General features: G+C 44.9%; 2 protein-coding genes across 3 annotated transcripts in view; both read right to left on the minus strand.

The window, feature by feature from the left end:
* Positions 1-8,784, minus strand: LOC307262930 (globoside alpha-1,3-N-acetylgalactosaminyltransferase 1-like; the record flags this gene model as incomplete). The annotated part of the gene is made up of 8 exons (XM_080043953.1): positions 1-971; positions 1,538-1,631; positions 4,451-4,576; positions 5,102-5,294; positions 5,655-5,787; positions 6,608-6,742; positions 7,356-7,388; positions 8,759-8,784. 8 exons carry the CDS (start codon positions 8,782-8,784, stop codon positions 830-832), a joined length of 882 nt encoding a protein of 293 aa, XP_079900079.1. The 3' UTR covers positions 1-829.
* Positions 8,302-18,142, minus strand: part of LOC307263296 (histo-blood group ABO system transferase 2-like) — a 23,651-nt gene continuing 13,810 nt past the window's right edge. Inside the window, exons 4-9 of one of the 2 annotated variants that reach the window (XM_080044424.1) lie at positions 13,846-13,896; positions 13,068-13,118; positions 11,254-11,286; positions 10,506-10,640; positions 9,553-9,685; positions 8,302-9,188 (exon numbers count right to left, since the gene is read on the minus strand). In XM_080044424.1, coding sequence (XP_079900550.1) covers positions 9,048-9,188; positions 9,553-9,685; positions 10,506-10,640; positions 11,254-11,286; positions 13,068-13,118; positions 13,846-13,896 — 544 coding nt within the window. In that variant the 3' untranslated portion in view covers positions 8,302-9,047. The remainder of the gene's footprint in view (positions 9,189-9,552; positions 9,686-10,505; positions 10,641-11,253; positions 11,287-13,067; positions 13,119-13,845; positions 13,897-18,142) is intronic. The other variant, XM_080044425.1, reaches the window with a different exon arrangement.

Raw genomic sequence — 18,142 nt, forward strand, 5'->3', positions numbered from 1 at the left:
AGAACTTTAACTATAAGTTTAGTTCATGATTACGTTAAAGAGGACCTATGATGCTTTTTGACTTTTATGACCTATAAACGTTGTTATGATGATTCATAGTCATGCTTAACCATACTAAATTATCAAATAATGACTTACATGCATTTCGACGTATTCCCTGCTGACCGTCTGGGGTGTCTATGCAGAGCACTAAACACTATTCTAGCCAGTCGAGAAGTCACGTCTTCAAAGCGGTCTACCCTTTGTAACTTCGTGACGTCGCATGTAACTTTGTGACGTCACCACGCGGATGTTTCCATGTATGGTAATGCTGTCACTTCCCTGTTCGCGTCTGCCTCGCGCCCTTATAGGTCCATGCTCGCGCTTCCCGCCACTGAAAGTGTTCCGGAAGGAAGGTAACCAATCACAACGGAGTGGGGTTTGCAGGAGGGGGGGGGGGGAGCGGAGATGGCCGAAGCACAGGCGGAGGGAGCGGAGATGGCCGAAGCACACACACTCAAGTGTTGACAGGACGTGCTGGATCGCCAAAATAAGAGAAAGAGCTTCCCGAAAATCGACATAGTTTTTTGAGATGTGATTCGTGTCAGGTTGCTCTATAGCAGTGTAAAACAAGAAATTAAGACCAGAAAAGTAGTATAATAGGTCCTCTTTAAAGTGTCTGAAGGAACTTTAGTAGGCCGTTTCGAACACAGCCATAGTTTCCGAACAATTCTGGTTAGGCCTGGTTAGGCCTGGTTAGGCCTGCTTTATCCTGGTTTAGCCTGCTTTAGCCTGGTTAGGCCTGGCTTAGCCTGGCCTGCTTTAGCCTGGTTAGGCCTGGTTTGGTTGGTCAGACATTGGGGCGGATGACGGCGTAGTTCTTTGTGACTCCAGAGAATCTGACGATGTGAATCTCGGGGTTTTTCTCTTTGAAATCTTGCCACAAGTATTCAGGAGACAGCACCTTACTGGGCTTATTCACCCACATGTACCTGCACACACACACACACACACACACACACACACACACACACACACACACACACACACACAGACAGAGAGAGAGAACAGACATCAGACAATACAACCACAGTTGAAGGTAGAGTCAGTGATTCTGGAGAACGCTTGTTGTCAAAATCAATTTTTAGGGGCTGCCTTCCACTAACAGACAGACAGTGGGGAGGGTCCGGTTCTCTCATTCTCTTCCACTAGATCGCATTACATTAATCACTTTCTATTTTCAACATAACCCAAAAAACTGCCCAAGAATTCTGCAGCAAAAATGTCCAAAAGAGAGAGCCCCAAACGGACATTTCTTAATTTTTATTTATTTAAAAAACGGTAAATGTAAGCCACAAGCGCCTAAAAAATGGTGGAGACACTTCTAAGAAACTCCTTTGAACTGTTGCTCAGAGATCAGGCCTACACACACACACACACACAGACAAAGACAGACACACACACACACACACACACACACACACACACACACACACACACACAAAGACACACACACACAAAGACAGACACACAAAGACAGACACACACACACACACACCTGTTCAGGTGACTCTCTTCTTGCCAAGCCGCCTCCACCTTCTCCTCTGCGTCGGCCTCAAAGTTGGATCTGCAGGTTTTGGCCAAACGCTGAACTGATGTTAAAAAAGATTTGATTTGATTTATAAGCACAATAAAAACAAGAAGAATAACATCGGTAACCCAAATAAAACATACAGCTCTGGAAACATTTAGAGACCACTCCAAATGTCCAGCGTCTCTCATTTTACTATCTATAGGCATCTGTTTGAGTAGAATGAACATTTTGGTTTTATTCTATGAACTACTGACAACATTTCTACCAAATTCCCCCAAAAATATTGTCATTTAGAGCATTTCCATGAAGTAATGTAGAGATGAAGATTGAAGAACAATCCAGACTGGTCTATCTATACATACAGGTAAAACTCGAAAAATTTGAATATCGTGCAAAAGTTCATTTATTTCAGTAATTCAACTTTAAAGGTGAAACTAATATCTTATACAGACTCATTACATGCAAAGTGAGATATGTGAAGCCTTTATTTGTTATAATTTTGATTATTATGGCTTACAGTTTATAAAAACCCCAAATTCAAAATCTCAGAAAATTAGAATATTACATAAAATCAATAAAAAAAGGTTTTTAAATACAGAAATGTCGGCCCTCTAGAAAGTATAATCATGCATATGTACTAAGTACTTGGTTTAGGCCCCTTTTGCATGAATTCTTGCATCAATGCGGCGTGGCATGGATGCTATCAGTCTGTGGCACTGCTGAGGCGTTATGGAAGCCCAGGTTGCTTTGATGGTGGCCTTCAGCTCGTCTGTATTGTTGGGTCTGGTGTGTATCATCTTCCTCTTGACAATAGTCCATAGTTTCTCTATGGAGTTCAGGTCAGGAGAGTTGTCCGGCCATTCATGCACAGTAATACCATGGACAGTCAACCAGTTACCAGTGGTTTATAGTACTGTGGGCAGGTGCCAAGTCTATCTGGAAATGGAAATTGTCATCTCCATAAAGCTTGTCAACAGACAGAAGCATAAAGTGCTCTAAAATCTTCTGGTAGATAGCTGTGGTGACTTTGGACTTGATAACACAGTGGACCAACAGCAGAAGATGACGTGATACCTCAAATCATCACTGATCCAAATTAAACGTTGAGTTTCATTTGGAAATCAAGGTCCCACAGCCTAGAGGAAGAGTGGAGGGGCACAAAATCCAAGGGGCTTGAAGACCAGTGTCAAGTTACAACAGTCAGTGATGATTTGAGGCACCATGTCATCTGATGGTGTTGGCCCACTGTGTTATCAAGTCCAAAGTCACCACCAGCTGTCTACCAGGAGATTTTACAGCACTTCATGCTCCCGTCTGTTGACAAGCTTTATGGAGATGCTGAATTACTTTTTCCAGCAAAACTTGACACCTGTCCACAGTGCCAAAACCACAAGTAACTAGTTGACTGACCATGGTATTACTGTGTTGATTGGCCAGACAAATCTCCTGACCTGAACTCCATAGAGAAACTATGGACTATTGTCAAGAGGAAGATGATACACACCAGACCCAACAATACAGAGGAGCTGAAGGCCACTATCAAAGCAACCTGGGCTTCCATAACACCTCAGCAGTGCCACAGGCTGATAGCATTCATGCCATGCCACATTTAGGCAATAATTTGTGCAAAAGGGACCCAAACCAAGTACTTAGTACATATGCATGATTATACTTTCTAGAGGGCCGACATTTCTGTATTTAAAAACCTTTTTTTATTGATTCTATGTAATATTCTAATTTTCTTAGATTTTGAATTTGGGGTTTTCATAAGCTGTAAGCCATAATAATCACAATTATAACAAATAAAGGCTTGAAATATCTCACTTTGAATGTAATGAGTCTATATAATATATTAGTTTCACCATTTAGGTTGACTTACTGACATAAATTAACTTTTGTACGATATTCAAATTTTTCGACTTTCACCTGTACGTTCTGCAGGTGACATTGTTTTAATCACAGATTTATTTCTTTAATTGTAAAAAAAAACTATTAAATTCACAAAGTTATATAGAGGTTAGAAAAGTTAAGTTAGGTTTCTTTATTACTTTATTAGTCAATGGTTACATTGAAATTCATCTTTCCTCAACACAGGGTCAGCCATAGTACAGACAGACAGACAGACAGACAGACAGACAGACAGACAGACAGACAGACAGACAGACAGACAGACACACTCCAGAGGGGGTCCTCACACAGGGTCAGCCATAGTTTGGGGTTAAGTGTCTTGCTCAAGGACACAATGGTAGAGATGGTGGGCACCATATATGTAATAGCAGCCACCACTTTCCAGTGCTGGGGATTCAACCAGAGGCCTAATGGTTACTGGGAGGAATCAGAGACCTCATGGTTTCTGGGAGGAACCAGAGACCTCATGGTTACTGGGAGGAGGAACCAGATACCTCATGGTTACTGGGAGGAACCAAAGACCTCATGGTTACAGGGGGGAGGAACCAGAGACCTCATGGTTATTGGAAGGAACCAGAGACCTCATGGTTACTGGGAGGAGGAACCAGAGACCTCATGGTTACTGGGAGGAGGAACCAGAGACCTCATGGTTACTGGGAGGAGGAACCAGAGACCTCATGGTTACTGGGAGGAGGAACCAGAGACCTCATGGTTTCTGGGAGGAACCAGAGACCTCATGGTGACTGGGAGGAACCAGAGACCTCATGGTTACTGGGAGGAACCAGAGACCTCATGGTTACTGGGAGGAGGAACCAGAGACCTCATGGTTACTGGGAGGAACCAGAGACCTCATGGTTACTGGGAGAAATCAGAGACCTCTAGGACTGGTAGTTCTAGGACATACTACCAGTCCAGAGAGTGACAGAAAGACAGACAGACAGACAGACAGACAGACAGACAGATATATACCTTCCCTCAGTGTCCCTCCGAAGGCTCCCCCACAGTAGTAGAAGTCTCCCTCCCCCGGCCCGATGTACGCTCTGGACTCTGGTCTGCGCTCGTACGGGAACTTGCTCCGGTCGTCTCTGTAGTAACCTGCAGACACATAGAAACATGTGATAAAAACATGATGAAAAAGGGGCACAGTGGTTACAGCCCCCCCTCACATTTGACATTTCATACAATATTTTGACGCAAAAAAGGGTCATTTTGTCCATCAAATAATGAGCTAATATCTACCCACCCCACCCCTACCCATCCCAGCCTGACTGTCTACTTTATTGAAGTGTTTGTCCAAAGAAGGATTACAGAAGGAGCAGTATTTTCTGATGTAAAAAATGGAAGAAGGCTGTAACCAACCAGAGGATTGTACTGTCAGTCATTTCCCTTCTGCCTGTTATTGCCGAATAACGCGTTGATATGAGATCGCAAGCGTTCGAAGTTCACGGGAGCGGCAGTTCCACGGGAGTGCGCCCGCTTGTCGTGCCACCTGACAGAATGCCGCGCCTTCTCTCTGCCCGCTCGCCTCTCCATTGAGAATACATTGCCAGGGGCGAAAAACGCGTTCCGTCTGAAACGCCCGCAATGCGTTAATATGAGATGAGGCTGTTGTGTACTGACCTGGGTGCAACACAGCCACCAGTCCTCCCAGTGACTCCGTTCCCCAGCGACCGTGGAACTTAGAGTCCACGTCCAGGCAGAAGATGAAGTCATGTTCCTGGAGCTTCTCCTCCACCAGCGTCTGGATGAACTCCATCCTACGCGCTGAGATCTGCTGCCAACGGTCTGAACTGGGCACCGCACGCACCGTCAGCTGGGGAGACACGGATAGGTGAGAAGAACTGACATGACATTCATTATTATGAGTGAGTGAGTGAGTGAGTGAGTGAGTGAGTGAGTGAGTGAGTGAGTGAGTGAGTGAGTGAGAAACACATGCAGGTGTCCTTGCCTCTGCAAGGGACTGGCAGCTGTTTGAAGACCTTGAGCAACAACTGAAGTTCCTACAAAGTGACCACCACCTTGAGACCAGACATTGTTCTCCTGTCCCAATCCACCAAGCTCGTGCTTCTGTTGGAGCTCCCAGTCCGTTGGGAAGAAGCTTGGAAGAGGTTAGGAAGCTAACCAAGGACCAGGGACCTGGTTAGCAGTTTACAGCTGGATGGAGAGCGTGTACCTGTCTGCCGGGGGCCATCTTGACTGAGGGCACGTCCTCCGGCCGGTCGGTGAAGACGTACATGTGAACGCTGAAACCAACGAAGAAGTGCTGCTCTGCTGTCTCCAGGAAGTCCTTCAGGAACATGGTGTATCTGTTCAGAGGTCAGAGGTCAAACCACAATCATTAGCTGTGTTGGGAAAGCCTACTAACGTCCTACTAGCGTCCTACTCATACTAAAAGCCCTACTAACGTCCTACTAACGTCCCACTCATACTAAAAGCCCTACTAACGTCCTACTAACGTCCCACTCATACTAAAAGCCCTACTAACATCCTACTAGCGTCTTACTCATACTAAAAGCCCTACTAACGTCCTACTAGCGTCCTACTCATACTAAACAGCCTACTAACGTCCTACTCATACTAAAAGCCCTACTAACGTCCTACTCATACTAACGTCCTACTAGCGTCCTACTCATACTAAAAACCCTACTAACGTCCTACTCATACTAAAAGCCCTACCAACATCCTACTCATACTAAAAGCCCTACCAACATCCTACTCATACTAACCTCCTACTCATACTAAAAGCCCTACTAATGTCCTACTCATACTAAAAGCCCTTCACGTCCAACTCTGATTGGAAGGCAGCCCCTGATTGGTTCATGTAGTCATCAATCTAGCCTCCAGTCAGACCGGACCCTCCCCACTGTCTGTCTGTTAGTGGAAGGCAGCCCCTGATTGGTTCATGTAGTCATCAATCTAGCCTCCAGTCAGACCCTCCCCACTTTCTGTCTGTTAGTGGAAGGCAGCCCCTGATGGGTTAAGGGATGAACATTAGGTCAGAACGCAGGCCCTGATTGGCTGGAGCATTCTTTTGACCAGGCTCCTCCCCACGGAGATTGAAGGAGTGAGTGAGTGAGTGGGTGAGTGAGTGAGTGAGTGAGTGAGTGAGTGAGTCTTTCTTCTTACTTGCCCACAGCGAACACAGTGGCTGACACACTGATGTTCTGTAGTTTGAAGACGCTGTCCAGCAGCAGAGGCTCAAAGGTTCCCTCCCACACCACCGGGGCCAGCCAGGGAGACAGGGAGACGACATCAGTACGGCTAGACAGACAGACAGGCAGGGAGAGAGACAGGGAGATGACATCAGTACGGCTAGACAGACAGACAGACAGGGAGAGAGACAGGGAGACAGGGAGACGACATCAGTACGGCTAGACAGACAGACAGGCAGGGAGAGAGACAGGGAGACAGGGAGACGACATCAGTACGGCTAGACAGACAGGCAGGCAGGGAGAGAGACAGGGAGAGAGAGAGACAGACAGGCAGGCAGGGAGAGAGACAGGGAGAGAGAGACAGACAGGGGGACAGACAGATAGACAGGGAGAGAGAGAGACAGACAGGCAGGGGGACAGGGAGAGACAGACAGACAGGCAGGCAGGGAGAGAGACAGACAGAGAGACAGAGAGACAGACAGACAGTGGGAGAGACAGACAGGGAGAGAGAGAGACAGACAGACAGGCAGGGGGAGAGACAGACAGGGAGAGAGACAGACAGACAGACCGACACAACTTCAGTACGGCTAGGATTACACAGACACACTGACTTAATGACAGTTCAAGCACTATTTCTTCAGTTCCCGTAGTGTGGATGAATAATAATCACGTTACTCAGTATTAACATTTGAAGTCAAATACAGTAGAGCAGTGATACTCACCCCTTGGTGATGCTTGGCTGTTTATACTGCAGACTGAAACACACAGTCACACAGACAGACAGGGAGAGAGACAGACAGACAAGCACACAGTCACACAGGCAGGCAGGGAGAGAGACAGACAGACAGACACACAGTCACACAGACAGGCAGGGAGAGAGACAGACAGACAGACACACAGTCACACAGACAGGCAGGGAGAGAGACAGACAGACAGACTATGCGTTAACACAGTGGTTCTCAATTATTTTCTGTCATGCCCCCCCCCCTAGCGGACAGAAATCTTTTCGCGCTCCCCCTAAATTGAAATACTACCTGCTAATATTTATTTATTTATCTGTACAAAACCACTGTATGAGTTTCTGGCACGAGCATTCTGCATACAATCACCTTATTATCAAATTAGATAACAAAAATTAGCTGAGAACTTCTGCAGCAAAAAAATTCAAAGTTCAGTTTATTAGCTCAATTTGTAACATTTAAACAAGACTGCTCAGTCTGTGTGAATCTCAGGACAGAGAAACAAGAGCAAATGATTCACTGAGGTTTGCATTTCATTAAAAAAAAATGTAAACTGTAAACATAGTTAAGGTTGTGTTTTTGTATTATTATATATAGGCCAATGGGCCTTCTGTGATGCAATAACCAATAATTCATTAATGTTATTATTAGTCTACTTGCTTGATTTCTTTTTAAATAACCTACAGAGACACTTGGAGACACGTGGACATTTATTTACTGCAAATCGCGGCCTTTCGCGCGGATATGACCATACACAAGCACACATCGCGCTTGCTAGCACTAAAAAAAAAAAAATGTTTTTTTTGGTCAGTTGGAAATCAAGGCAGCGCCCCACCATTTGAGAAGCACTGCGTTAACAAACACCGTCTCTTGAAGAGTGTCTATATGCTATTATTAAACGCCTTGCTCCTAAAGGTGTAGTCAGTGATTCAAGGCAAGGCAAGTTTATTTATATAGAACAATTCAGACACAAGGACATTCAAAGTGCTTTACAGGAGCAAGATTAAAATACATAATACAAATAATACATTTAAAAGCGAATGAATAGAAGTAGAACATTTAAATTAAATTAAAATTACAGGTTAAAATGGAAACAGAAAAGTCTTTCCAGAGATTCTAAAAGCTGCTTCTCAAGAGAATACTTGTTTCAAAATCTATTTCCGTCAGAAATCAGTGAATATCTCATCATGATCTACCACCTGTCTGTCTGTCTGTCTGTCTGTCTGTCTGTCTGTCTGTCTGTCTGTCTGTCCTGTTTAAAAACTCTTGAAAAACAGGTAAAAAAAGATACACAATTCAAGGTGTATTTCACTTGTAATAAGTCAACATGGAACAATTGACTTCACTTGGTAAGATGTGGAATTTGTATGAACGTTTATTCATACAGGTAAATCCCATTGAGACCATTCATCTATAGGGTTAGGGACAGGTGAATCCCATTGAGACCGGAGACTCTTTATCAAGGGAGACCTGTTCCCATTCCCACGTTACCATTCACACACACATTCATACACCGATAGCATCAGCAGCTACCACACAGGGTGCAAGCTAACTATCTGGAGACATTTAGGGTTCAGTGTCTCTTTGCCCAGGGACACTTGGACATGTGGCGGGAAGACGGGGGATCCAACCACCGACCCTGTAACCCAGTGGACGACCTCGCTACACACTGAGCTACAGACGCCCCAGACAGACAGACAGACAGACAGACAGACAGACAGACAGTAACCCAGTGGATGACCGCCCTACACACTCCATCCTACGCGCTGAGATCTGCTGCCAACGGTCTGAACTGGGCACCGCACGCACCGTCAGCTGGGGAGACACGGATAGGTGAGAAGAACTGACATGACATTCATTATTATGAGTGAGTGAGTGAGTGAGTGAGTGAGTGAGTGAGTGAGTGAGTGAGTGAGTGAGTGAGTGAGTGAGAAACACATGCAGGTGTCCTTGCCTCTGCAAGGGACTGGCAGCTGTTTGAAGACCTTGAGCAACAACTGAAGTTCCTACAAAGTGACCACCACCTTGAGACCAGACATTGTTCTCCTGTCCCAATCCACCAAGCTCGTGCTTCTGTTGGAGCTCCCAGTCCGTTGGGAAGAAGCTTGGAAGAGGTTAGGAAGCTAACCAAGGACCAGGGACCTGGTTAGCAGTTTACAGCTGGATGGAGAGCGTGTACCTGTCTGCCGGGGGCCATCTTGACTGAGGGCACGTCCTCCGGCCGGTCGGTGAAGACGTACATGTGAACGCTGAAACCAACGAAGAAGTGCTGCTCTGCTGTCTCCAGGAAGTCCTTCAGGAACATGGTGTATCTGTTCAGAGGTCAGAGGTCAAACCACAATCATTAGCTGTGTTGGGAAAGCCTACTAACGTCCTACTAGCGTCCTACTCATACTAAAAGCCCTACTAACGTCCTACTAACGTCCCACTCATACTAAAAGCCCTACTAACGTCCTACTAACGTCCCACTCATACTAAAAGCCCTACTAACATCCTACTAGCGTCTTACTCATACTAAAAGCCCTACTAACGTCCTACTAGCGTCCTACTCATACTAAACAGCCTACTAACGTCCTACTCATACTAAAAGCCCTACTAACGTCCTACTCATACTAACGTCCTACTAGCGTCCTACTCATACTAAAAACCCTACTAACGTCCTACTCATACTAAAAGCCCTACCAACATCCTACTCATACTAAAAGCCCTACCAACATCCTACTCATACTAACCTCCTACTCATACTAAAAGCCCTACTAATGTCCTACTCATACTAAAAGCCCTTCACGTCCAACTCTGATTGGAAGGCAGCCCCTGATTGGTTCATGTAGTCATCAATCTAGCCTCCAGTCAGACCGGACCCTCCCCACTGTCTGTCTGTTAGTGGAAGGCAGCCCCTGATTGGTTCATGTAGTCATCAATCTAGCCTCCAGTCAGACCCTCCCCACTTTCTGTCTGTTAGTGGAAGGCAGCCCCTGATGGGTTAAGGGATGAACATTAGGTCAGAACGCAGGCCCTGATTGGCTGGAGCATTCTTTTGACCAGGCTCCTCCCCACGGAGATTGAAGGAGTGAGTGAGTGAGTGGGTGAGTGAGTGAGTGAGTGAGTGAGTGAGTGAGTCTTTCTTCTTACTTGCCCACAGCGAACACAGTGGCTGACACACTGATGTTCTGTAGTTTGAAGACGCTGTCCAGCAGCAGAGGCTCAAAGGTTCCCTCCCACACCACCGGGGCCAGCCAGGGAGACAGGGAGACGACATCAGTACGGCTAGACAGACAGACAGGCAGGGAGAGAGACAGGGAGATGACATCAGTACGGCTAGACAGACAGACAGACAGGGAGAGAGACAGGGAGACAGGGAGACGACATCAGTACGGCTAGACAGACAGACAGGCAGGGAGAGAGACAGGGAGACAGGGAGACGACATCAGTACGGCTAGACAGACAGGCAGGCAGGGAGAGAGACAGGGAGAGAGAGAGACAGACAGGCAGGCAGGGAGAGAGACAGGGAGAGAGAGACAGACAGGGGGACAGACAGATAGACAGGGAGAGAGAGAGACAGACAGGCAGGGGGACAGGGAGAGACAGACAGACAGGCAGGCAGGGAGAGAGACAGACAGAGAGACAGAGAGACAGACAGACAGTGGGAGAGACAGACAGGGAGAGAGAGAGACAGACAGACAGGCAGGGGGAGAGACAGACAGGGAGAGAGACAGACAGACAGACCGACACAACTTCAGTACGGCTAGGATTACACAGACACACTGACTTAATGACAGTTCAAGCACTATTTCTTCAGTTCCCGTAGTGTGGATGAATAATAATCACGTTACTCAGTATTAACATTTGAAGTCAAATACAGTAGAGCAGTGATACTCACCCCTTGGTGATGCTTGGCTGTTTATACTGCAGACTGAAACACACAGTCACACAGACAGACAGGGAGAGAGACAGACAGACAAGCACACAGTCACACAGGCAGGCAGGGAGAGAGACAGACAGACAGACACACAGTCACACAGACAGGCAGGGAGAGAGACAGACAGACAGACTATGCGTTAACACAGTGGTTCTCAATTATTTTCTGTCATGCCCCCCCCCCTAGCGGACAGAAATCTTTTCGCGCTCCCCCTAAATTGAAATACTACCTGCTAATATTTATTTATTTATCTGTACAAAACCACTGTATGAGTTTCTGGCACGAGCATTCTGCATACAATCACCTTATTATCAAATTAGATAACAAAAATTAGCTGAGAACTTCTGCAGCAAAAAAATTCAAAGTTCAGTTTATTAGCTCAATTTGTAACATTTAAACAAGACTGCTCAGTCTGTGTGAATCTCAGGACAGAGAAACAAGAGCAAATGATTCACTGAGGTTTGCATTTCATTAAAAAAAAATGTAAACTGTAAACATAGTTAAGGTTGTGTTTTTGTATTATTATATATAGGCCAATGGGCCTTCTGTGATGCAATAACCAATAATTCATTAATGTTATTATTAGTCTACTTGCTTGATTTCTTTTTAAATAACCTACAGAGACACTTGGAGACACGTGGACATTTATTTACTGCAAATCGCGGCCTTTCGCGCGGATATGACCATACACAAGCACACATCGCGCTTGCTAGCACTAAAAAAAAAAAAATGTTTTTTTTGGTCAGTTGGAAATCAAGGCAGCGCCCCACCATTTGAGAAGCACTGCGTTAACAAACACCGTCTCTTGAAGAGTGTCTATATGCTATTATTAAACGCCTTGCTCCTAAAGGTGTAGTCAGTGATTCAAGGCAAGGCAAGTTTATTTATATAGAACAATTCAGACACAAGGACATTCAAAGTGCTTTACAGGAGCAAGATTAAAATACATAATACAAATAATACATTTAAAAGCGAATGAATAGAAGTAGAACATTTAAATTAAATTAAAATTACAGGTTAAAATGGAAACAGAAAAGTCTTTCCAGAGATTCTAAAAGCTGCTTCTCAAGAGAATACTTGTTTCAAAATCTATTTCCGTCAGAAATCAGTGAATATCTCATCATGATCTACCACCTGTCTGTCTGTCTGTCTGTCTGTCTGTCTGTCTGTCTGTCTGTCTGTCTGTCTGTCTGTCTGTCTGTCCTGTTTAAAAACTCTTGAAAAACAGGTAAAAAAAGATACACAATTCAAGGTGTATTTCACTTGTAATAAGTCAACATGGAACAATTGACTTCACTTGGTAAGATGTGGAATTTGTATGAACGTTTATTCATACAGGTAAATCCCATTGAGACCATTCATCTATAGGGTTAGGGACAGGTGAATCCCATTGAGACCGGAGACTCTTTATCAAGGGAGACCTGTTCCCATTCCCACGTTACCATTCACACACACATTCATACACCGATAGCATCAGCAGCTACCACACAGGGTGCAAGCTAACTATCTGGAGACATTTAGGGTTCAGTGTCTCTTTGCCCAGGGACACTTGGACATGTGGCGGGAAGACGGGGGATCCAACCACCGACCCTGTAACCCAGTGGACGACCTCGCTACACACTGAGCTACAGACGCCCCAGACAGACAGACAGACAGACAGACAGACAGACAGACAGTAACCCAGTGGATGACCGCCCTACACACTTAACCACAGACGCCCCAAAATAAGAATCAATATTTAAGCCTTTCATAAAGCCCTGGTCTGATGTACTCACTGGTCAGGAGACTCCAGGTGGGACAACTCGTTCTCCATTAGTTTATAAGATCTGTGGAAACAATTACAGTCACTGTCTTCACTGTGTGTGTGTTTTTTTTTTTTTTTTTTGTAACCTTTATTTATACAGGTAAATCCCATTGAGACCTGAGACTCTTTTGCAAGGGAGACCTGTTTTCCTTTCCCACGTTACCATTCACACACACATTCATACACCGACAGCAGGCTAACTATCGACATTCACACGAGGCAAGGTGGGTGAAGTGTCTTGCCCAAGGACACAACAACTATGACACAAGTGGCAGGGCGGGAATCGAACCTCCAACCCTTTGATCATCGGCCAACCTGCTCTACCAACTGAGCCACAGTCGCCCCAAATTTTGTGTGTGTGTGTGTGTGTGTGTGTGTGTGTGTGTGTGTGTGTAAAGCAGAAAGTATTTGGACTGCAACACAGCCCATGTGTCTGTCTGGTTGCAGTTCCCCACAGCTGCCACCAGGTGTCCCCAGATCTCCTCAACATTATTCTTCTTCTTCTCATAGTTGTATGGCAGGTTGCATCCATCCCTGTGTTCCAGTCCATTTACTTTCTGCTATTTAGTATTGTAGAAAAAGATTTAGGATGTCCCAATTCATGAGGTCAGATTTAGTATGCTTAGAAATACCCGGATGTCCCACTACATCCAGTGGTGATTTTTAGTGTTAGAACCAGCAGCTTTATGGAGGTTCTGACCCACAATCCACTGCAGCAGAAGTTACATCACATGGACTGAGGTACTCACTGTTCAGAAGACTCCACGGAGGTTTGAATATCTGTTAGTTTATCAGCAAATCTGCAAACAAACCGTCAGCCTTTAATATTCCAATTAGGGCTGTCAAGCGATTAAAAAAATATATATAATTAATCACAGGCTCTGTAGGACTCATAGCCAGACAGACACACAGACAGACACACACACACACACACACACACACACACACACACACACACACACAGACAGACAGACAGACAGACAGACAGACAGACAGACAGACAGACAGACAGACAGACAGACAGACAGACAGACAGACAGACAGACAGACAGACAGACAGACAGACAGACAGACAGACAGACAGACAGACAGACAGACAGACAGACAGACAGACAGACAGACAGACAGACAGACAGACAGACAGACAGACAGACAGACAGACAGACAGACAGACAGACAGACAGACAGACAGACAGACAGACAGACAGACAGACAGACAGACAGACAGACAGACAGACAGACAGACAGACAGACAGACAGACAGACAGACAGACAGACAGACAGACAGACAGACAGACAGACAGACAGACAGACAGACAGACAGACAGACAGACAGACAGACAGACAGACAGACAGACAGACAGACAGACAGACAGACAGACAGACAGACAGACAGACAGACAGACAGACAGACAGACAGACAGACAGACAGACAGACAGACAGACAGACAGACAGACAGACAGACAGACAGACAGACAGACAGACAGACAGACAGACAGACAGACAGACAGACAGACAGACAGACAGACAGACAGACAGACAGACAGACAGACAGACAGACAGACAGACAGACAGACAGACAGACAGACAGACACACACACACACACACACACACACACACACACACACACACACACACACACACACACACACACACACACACACACACACACACACACACACACACACACACACACACACACACACACACACACACACACACACACACACACACACACACACACACACACACACACACACACACACACACACACACACACACACACACACACACACACAAAAGGCAGGCTGTATATGCTAGGACAGTGCTTCTCAAATGGTGAGAAAAACGTTTTTTTTAGTGCTAGCAAGCGCGATGTGTGCTTGTGTATGGTCATATCCGCGCGAAAGGCCGCAATTTGCAGTAAATAAATGTCCACATGTGTCTCCAAGTGTCCCTGTAGGCTATTTGAAAATAAATCAAGCAAGTAGACTAATAATAACATTAATGCATTATTGGTTATTGCGTCACAGAAGGCCCATTGGCCTATAATAATAAAAAAAAACACCACCTTAACTATGTTTACAGTTTAAAAATGTTTTGAATGAAATGCAAACCTCAGTGAATCATTTGCTCTTGTTTCTCTGTCCTGAGATTCACACAGACTGAGCAGTCTTGTTTAAATGTTACAAATTGAGCTAATAAACTGAACTTTGAATTTTTTTGCTGCAGAAGTTCTCAGCTAATTTGTGTTATCTAATTTGATAATAAGGTGATTGTATGCAGAATGCTTGTGCCAGAAACTCATACAGTGGTTTTGTACAGATAAATAAATAAATATTAGCAGGTTCTCAATAGTATTTCAATTTAGGGGGGGACGTGAAAACATTTCTGTCCGCTAGGACATCCATCCTGTACACAAGAGGTTTGTCCCTGCAAGACCCCCAGGACATCAGCTAAACCAGTCATCGCCACTGAACATTTTCAGATCATTCATAGACGACCGGGTAACAAACAGGCAGCAAAAAACATTGTCGCAGGGAGGAGGTTCTCCTGGGTACCCATGACTGTTCAGGAGTTTTTGCGGTACCTGAGTCTGACTTTTTTTTTTGCCTTGTTCAAACTGCCCAGTGTAAAGGATTACCGTCTCCCCCAAGTCTCTTTTCCCGTGACCGATTCCTAATAATTAACTACAATCATTTAAAATGTGCAGATGATTCTATTATTGTGTCCCTCCTCAACGGTGACGACCCTGAGCACGGTCCTGTAGTGAGCGATTTTATGCATTGGTGTGAATCATCCTTTTTAAATATTAATGTGACAAAAACAAAGGAGATGTTGATTGATATTAGGAAAGCCCCATCCCCCATCTCCCCTGTTTTAATGAACGATCAGCCTGTTGAAGTGGTGCAGCAATACAAATACCTAGGGACTGTGATTGATGAAAAATGAAGCTTTGAGCCCCATGTCGATGCTGTGTGCAAGAAAGCACATCAGCGTATGTACTTTTATCGGAAGCTCCGCAGTTTTAATGTTGACACCACTTTTATGAAAATGTTTTATTCTTGTTTCAATGAATCTGTTCTCACTTTTTGTTTTGTCTGCTGGCACGGGTCACTTTCTGTAAAGCAGAAAAATCGGCTGCAGGCACTTGTTAAAGTTTGCAGCAAGATTGCTGGAACCCAATTGAGCAACCTCAATGACCTGTATAAGGACAGGTCACTGAGGAAGGCCCGCTCAATCATGGCTGACTCGACCCATCCCTTGTACCCTGAGTTTACCCTGCTGCCATCAGGGCGCAGATTCAGGCTTCCACCTTGCCGAACTAACCGGTGGAAGAAATCATTTATGCTGCTGCCATCAGTCTGGTCAATGACCACATGTAAATATGTGATCTGTTTGTGTTATCTGTTGTCTTATATGTTATATGTTTGCCATCTTTCTCTACTGCTGGCTGTACAACAAATTGCCCCTCGGGGATAATAAAGATACCTTGAACCTTGAACCTTGAGCAACCCAGATGAAGACATCGAAAATGACCGGAAGAGGGGGACACCTGCACATGACCGGCAGTCCAGGTGAAGCCCTTCATGGACAGCTTGCGAGGCCTTTTATCATCCCAAGCAGAATCTTGCAGTCGACAAAAGAATGGTGGCAACAAAGGCCCACACCGGCATGACACACCGGCATGACACACCGGCATGACACAACACATGAAGGCCAAGCCGACCAAGTGGGGCTTCAAACTGTCCGTCTTGGCTACACCATAGACTTCAACGTGTACACGGGCAAGTCACTGTTTGCTTCAGGTGTAGGACTTTCCTATGACTCTTATGTCCCTGATGGATAAAACATACCTTGGCAGCGGCTACCACCTGTACGTGGACAATTTATATAAAAGCCCAAAGATGTTCAAGGATCTGTACAGCCTTGGCTTTGGAGCAGGGTTGGACATCGGGCGTATTGCCCAGTGGGCCGGCCGGGTCCATAAAAAAAAATAAATAAATATATATAGGGGAGAGTGGCCTAAGTTGTGCATTTTGGAAGTTGTGCCACCCCTTGTTTCTAGAAAACCGTGGAAGAAATTGGAAATGTGACCACATATTTAAGAAGAGCCATCCATTTGACTCATCCTGTAAAGAAGGGAGACACAAGGAATAAGATATAAGCACATTTAAGCTAAAAAAACTGTGTTTTGCCTTTCAAAGTAAAATTTCCATGATCAAGGTTTTTTCATTATTGTGTCTGAACAATTATAGACAAGTTTGAAAACATATGACACATGTTTCAGTGCTTTGGTATGCTACATTTTGAGTATATACAGTTAGCACGATGTCAGCCCTAAATTGCTGCATCATGCTTATTATCCAAATTTCTGGGATTGGGGTGATTTGTGCCAAAGGGCCTGGGTGAGTTATAAGTAAGTAAGTAAGTAAAATGTATTTATAAAAGCACATTTATGACAGTTTGCACTGTCCAAAGTGCTGTACATAGTGCATTCAGTAGGTAAAATAACAATAACCAAAATAAAAGACGTAAAGCCCATACATCCACATAAACACAGATAGTAGTGCAGAGGTAAGATAGTTAATTGGGAGGAAACACCAGGGTGTACATATGGGTTTTGAGCCTTGATTTAAAGGCAGAAATGTAGGGGAATCATATTTGTGGTGGCAGTTGGTTCCACAAGCACGGAGCAACTAGTGCAAAGTACATTTCTGAGAGTTGTGCCAGTGGCATGGCTGTATACGCTGGTCACCAAAAGAAGGTGATTGTCTACAGTAGCTCAGAAGAGAGTGACATCTCAATTCCACTTAACGATGGATTTGTCTTGCATTACAGTTTATGAGATATATATCAATGGCACAATTCACCCCATGGTATTCTCTCCAACTGCACAACTTACACCACACCGGGGGCAAGTTGTGCATCAAGACAACTTTTTTTCCGAAAGCTATATTTCTTCAACAGTTTATTCCAGATCCAACGTTTGTATTGCCAGGGATGCACAACACCCTGAAATATATGTACATATTTGAGTTGG

Source organism: Ammodytes marinus (genome assembly GCF_949987685.1).
Source record: "Ammodytes marinus genome assembly, chromosome: 16".
NCBI classification, from domain to species: domain Eukaryota; kingdom Metazoa; phylum Chordata; class Actinopteri; order Uranoscopiformes; family Ammodytidae; genus Ammodytes; species Ammodytes marinus.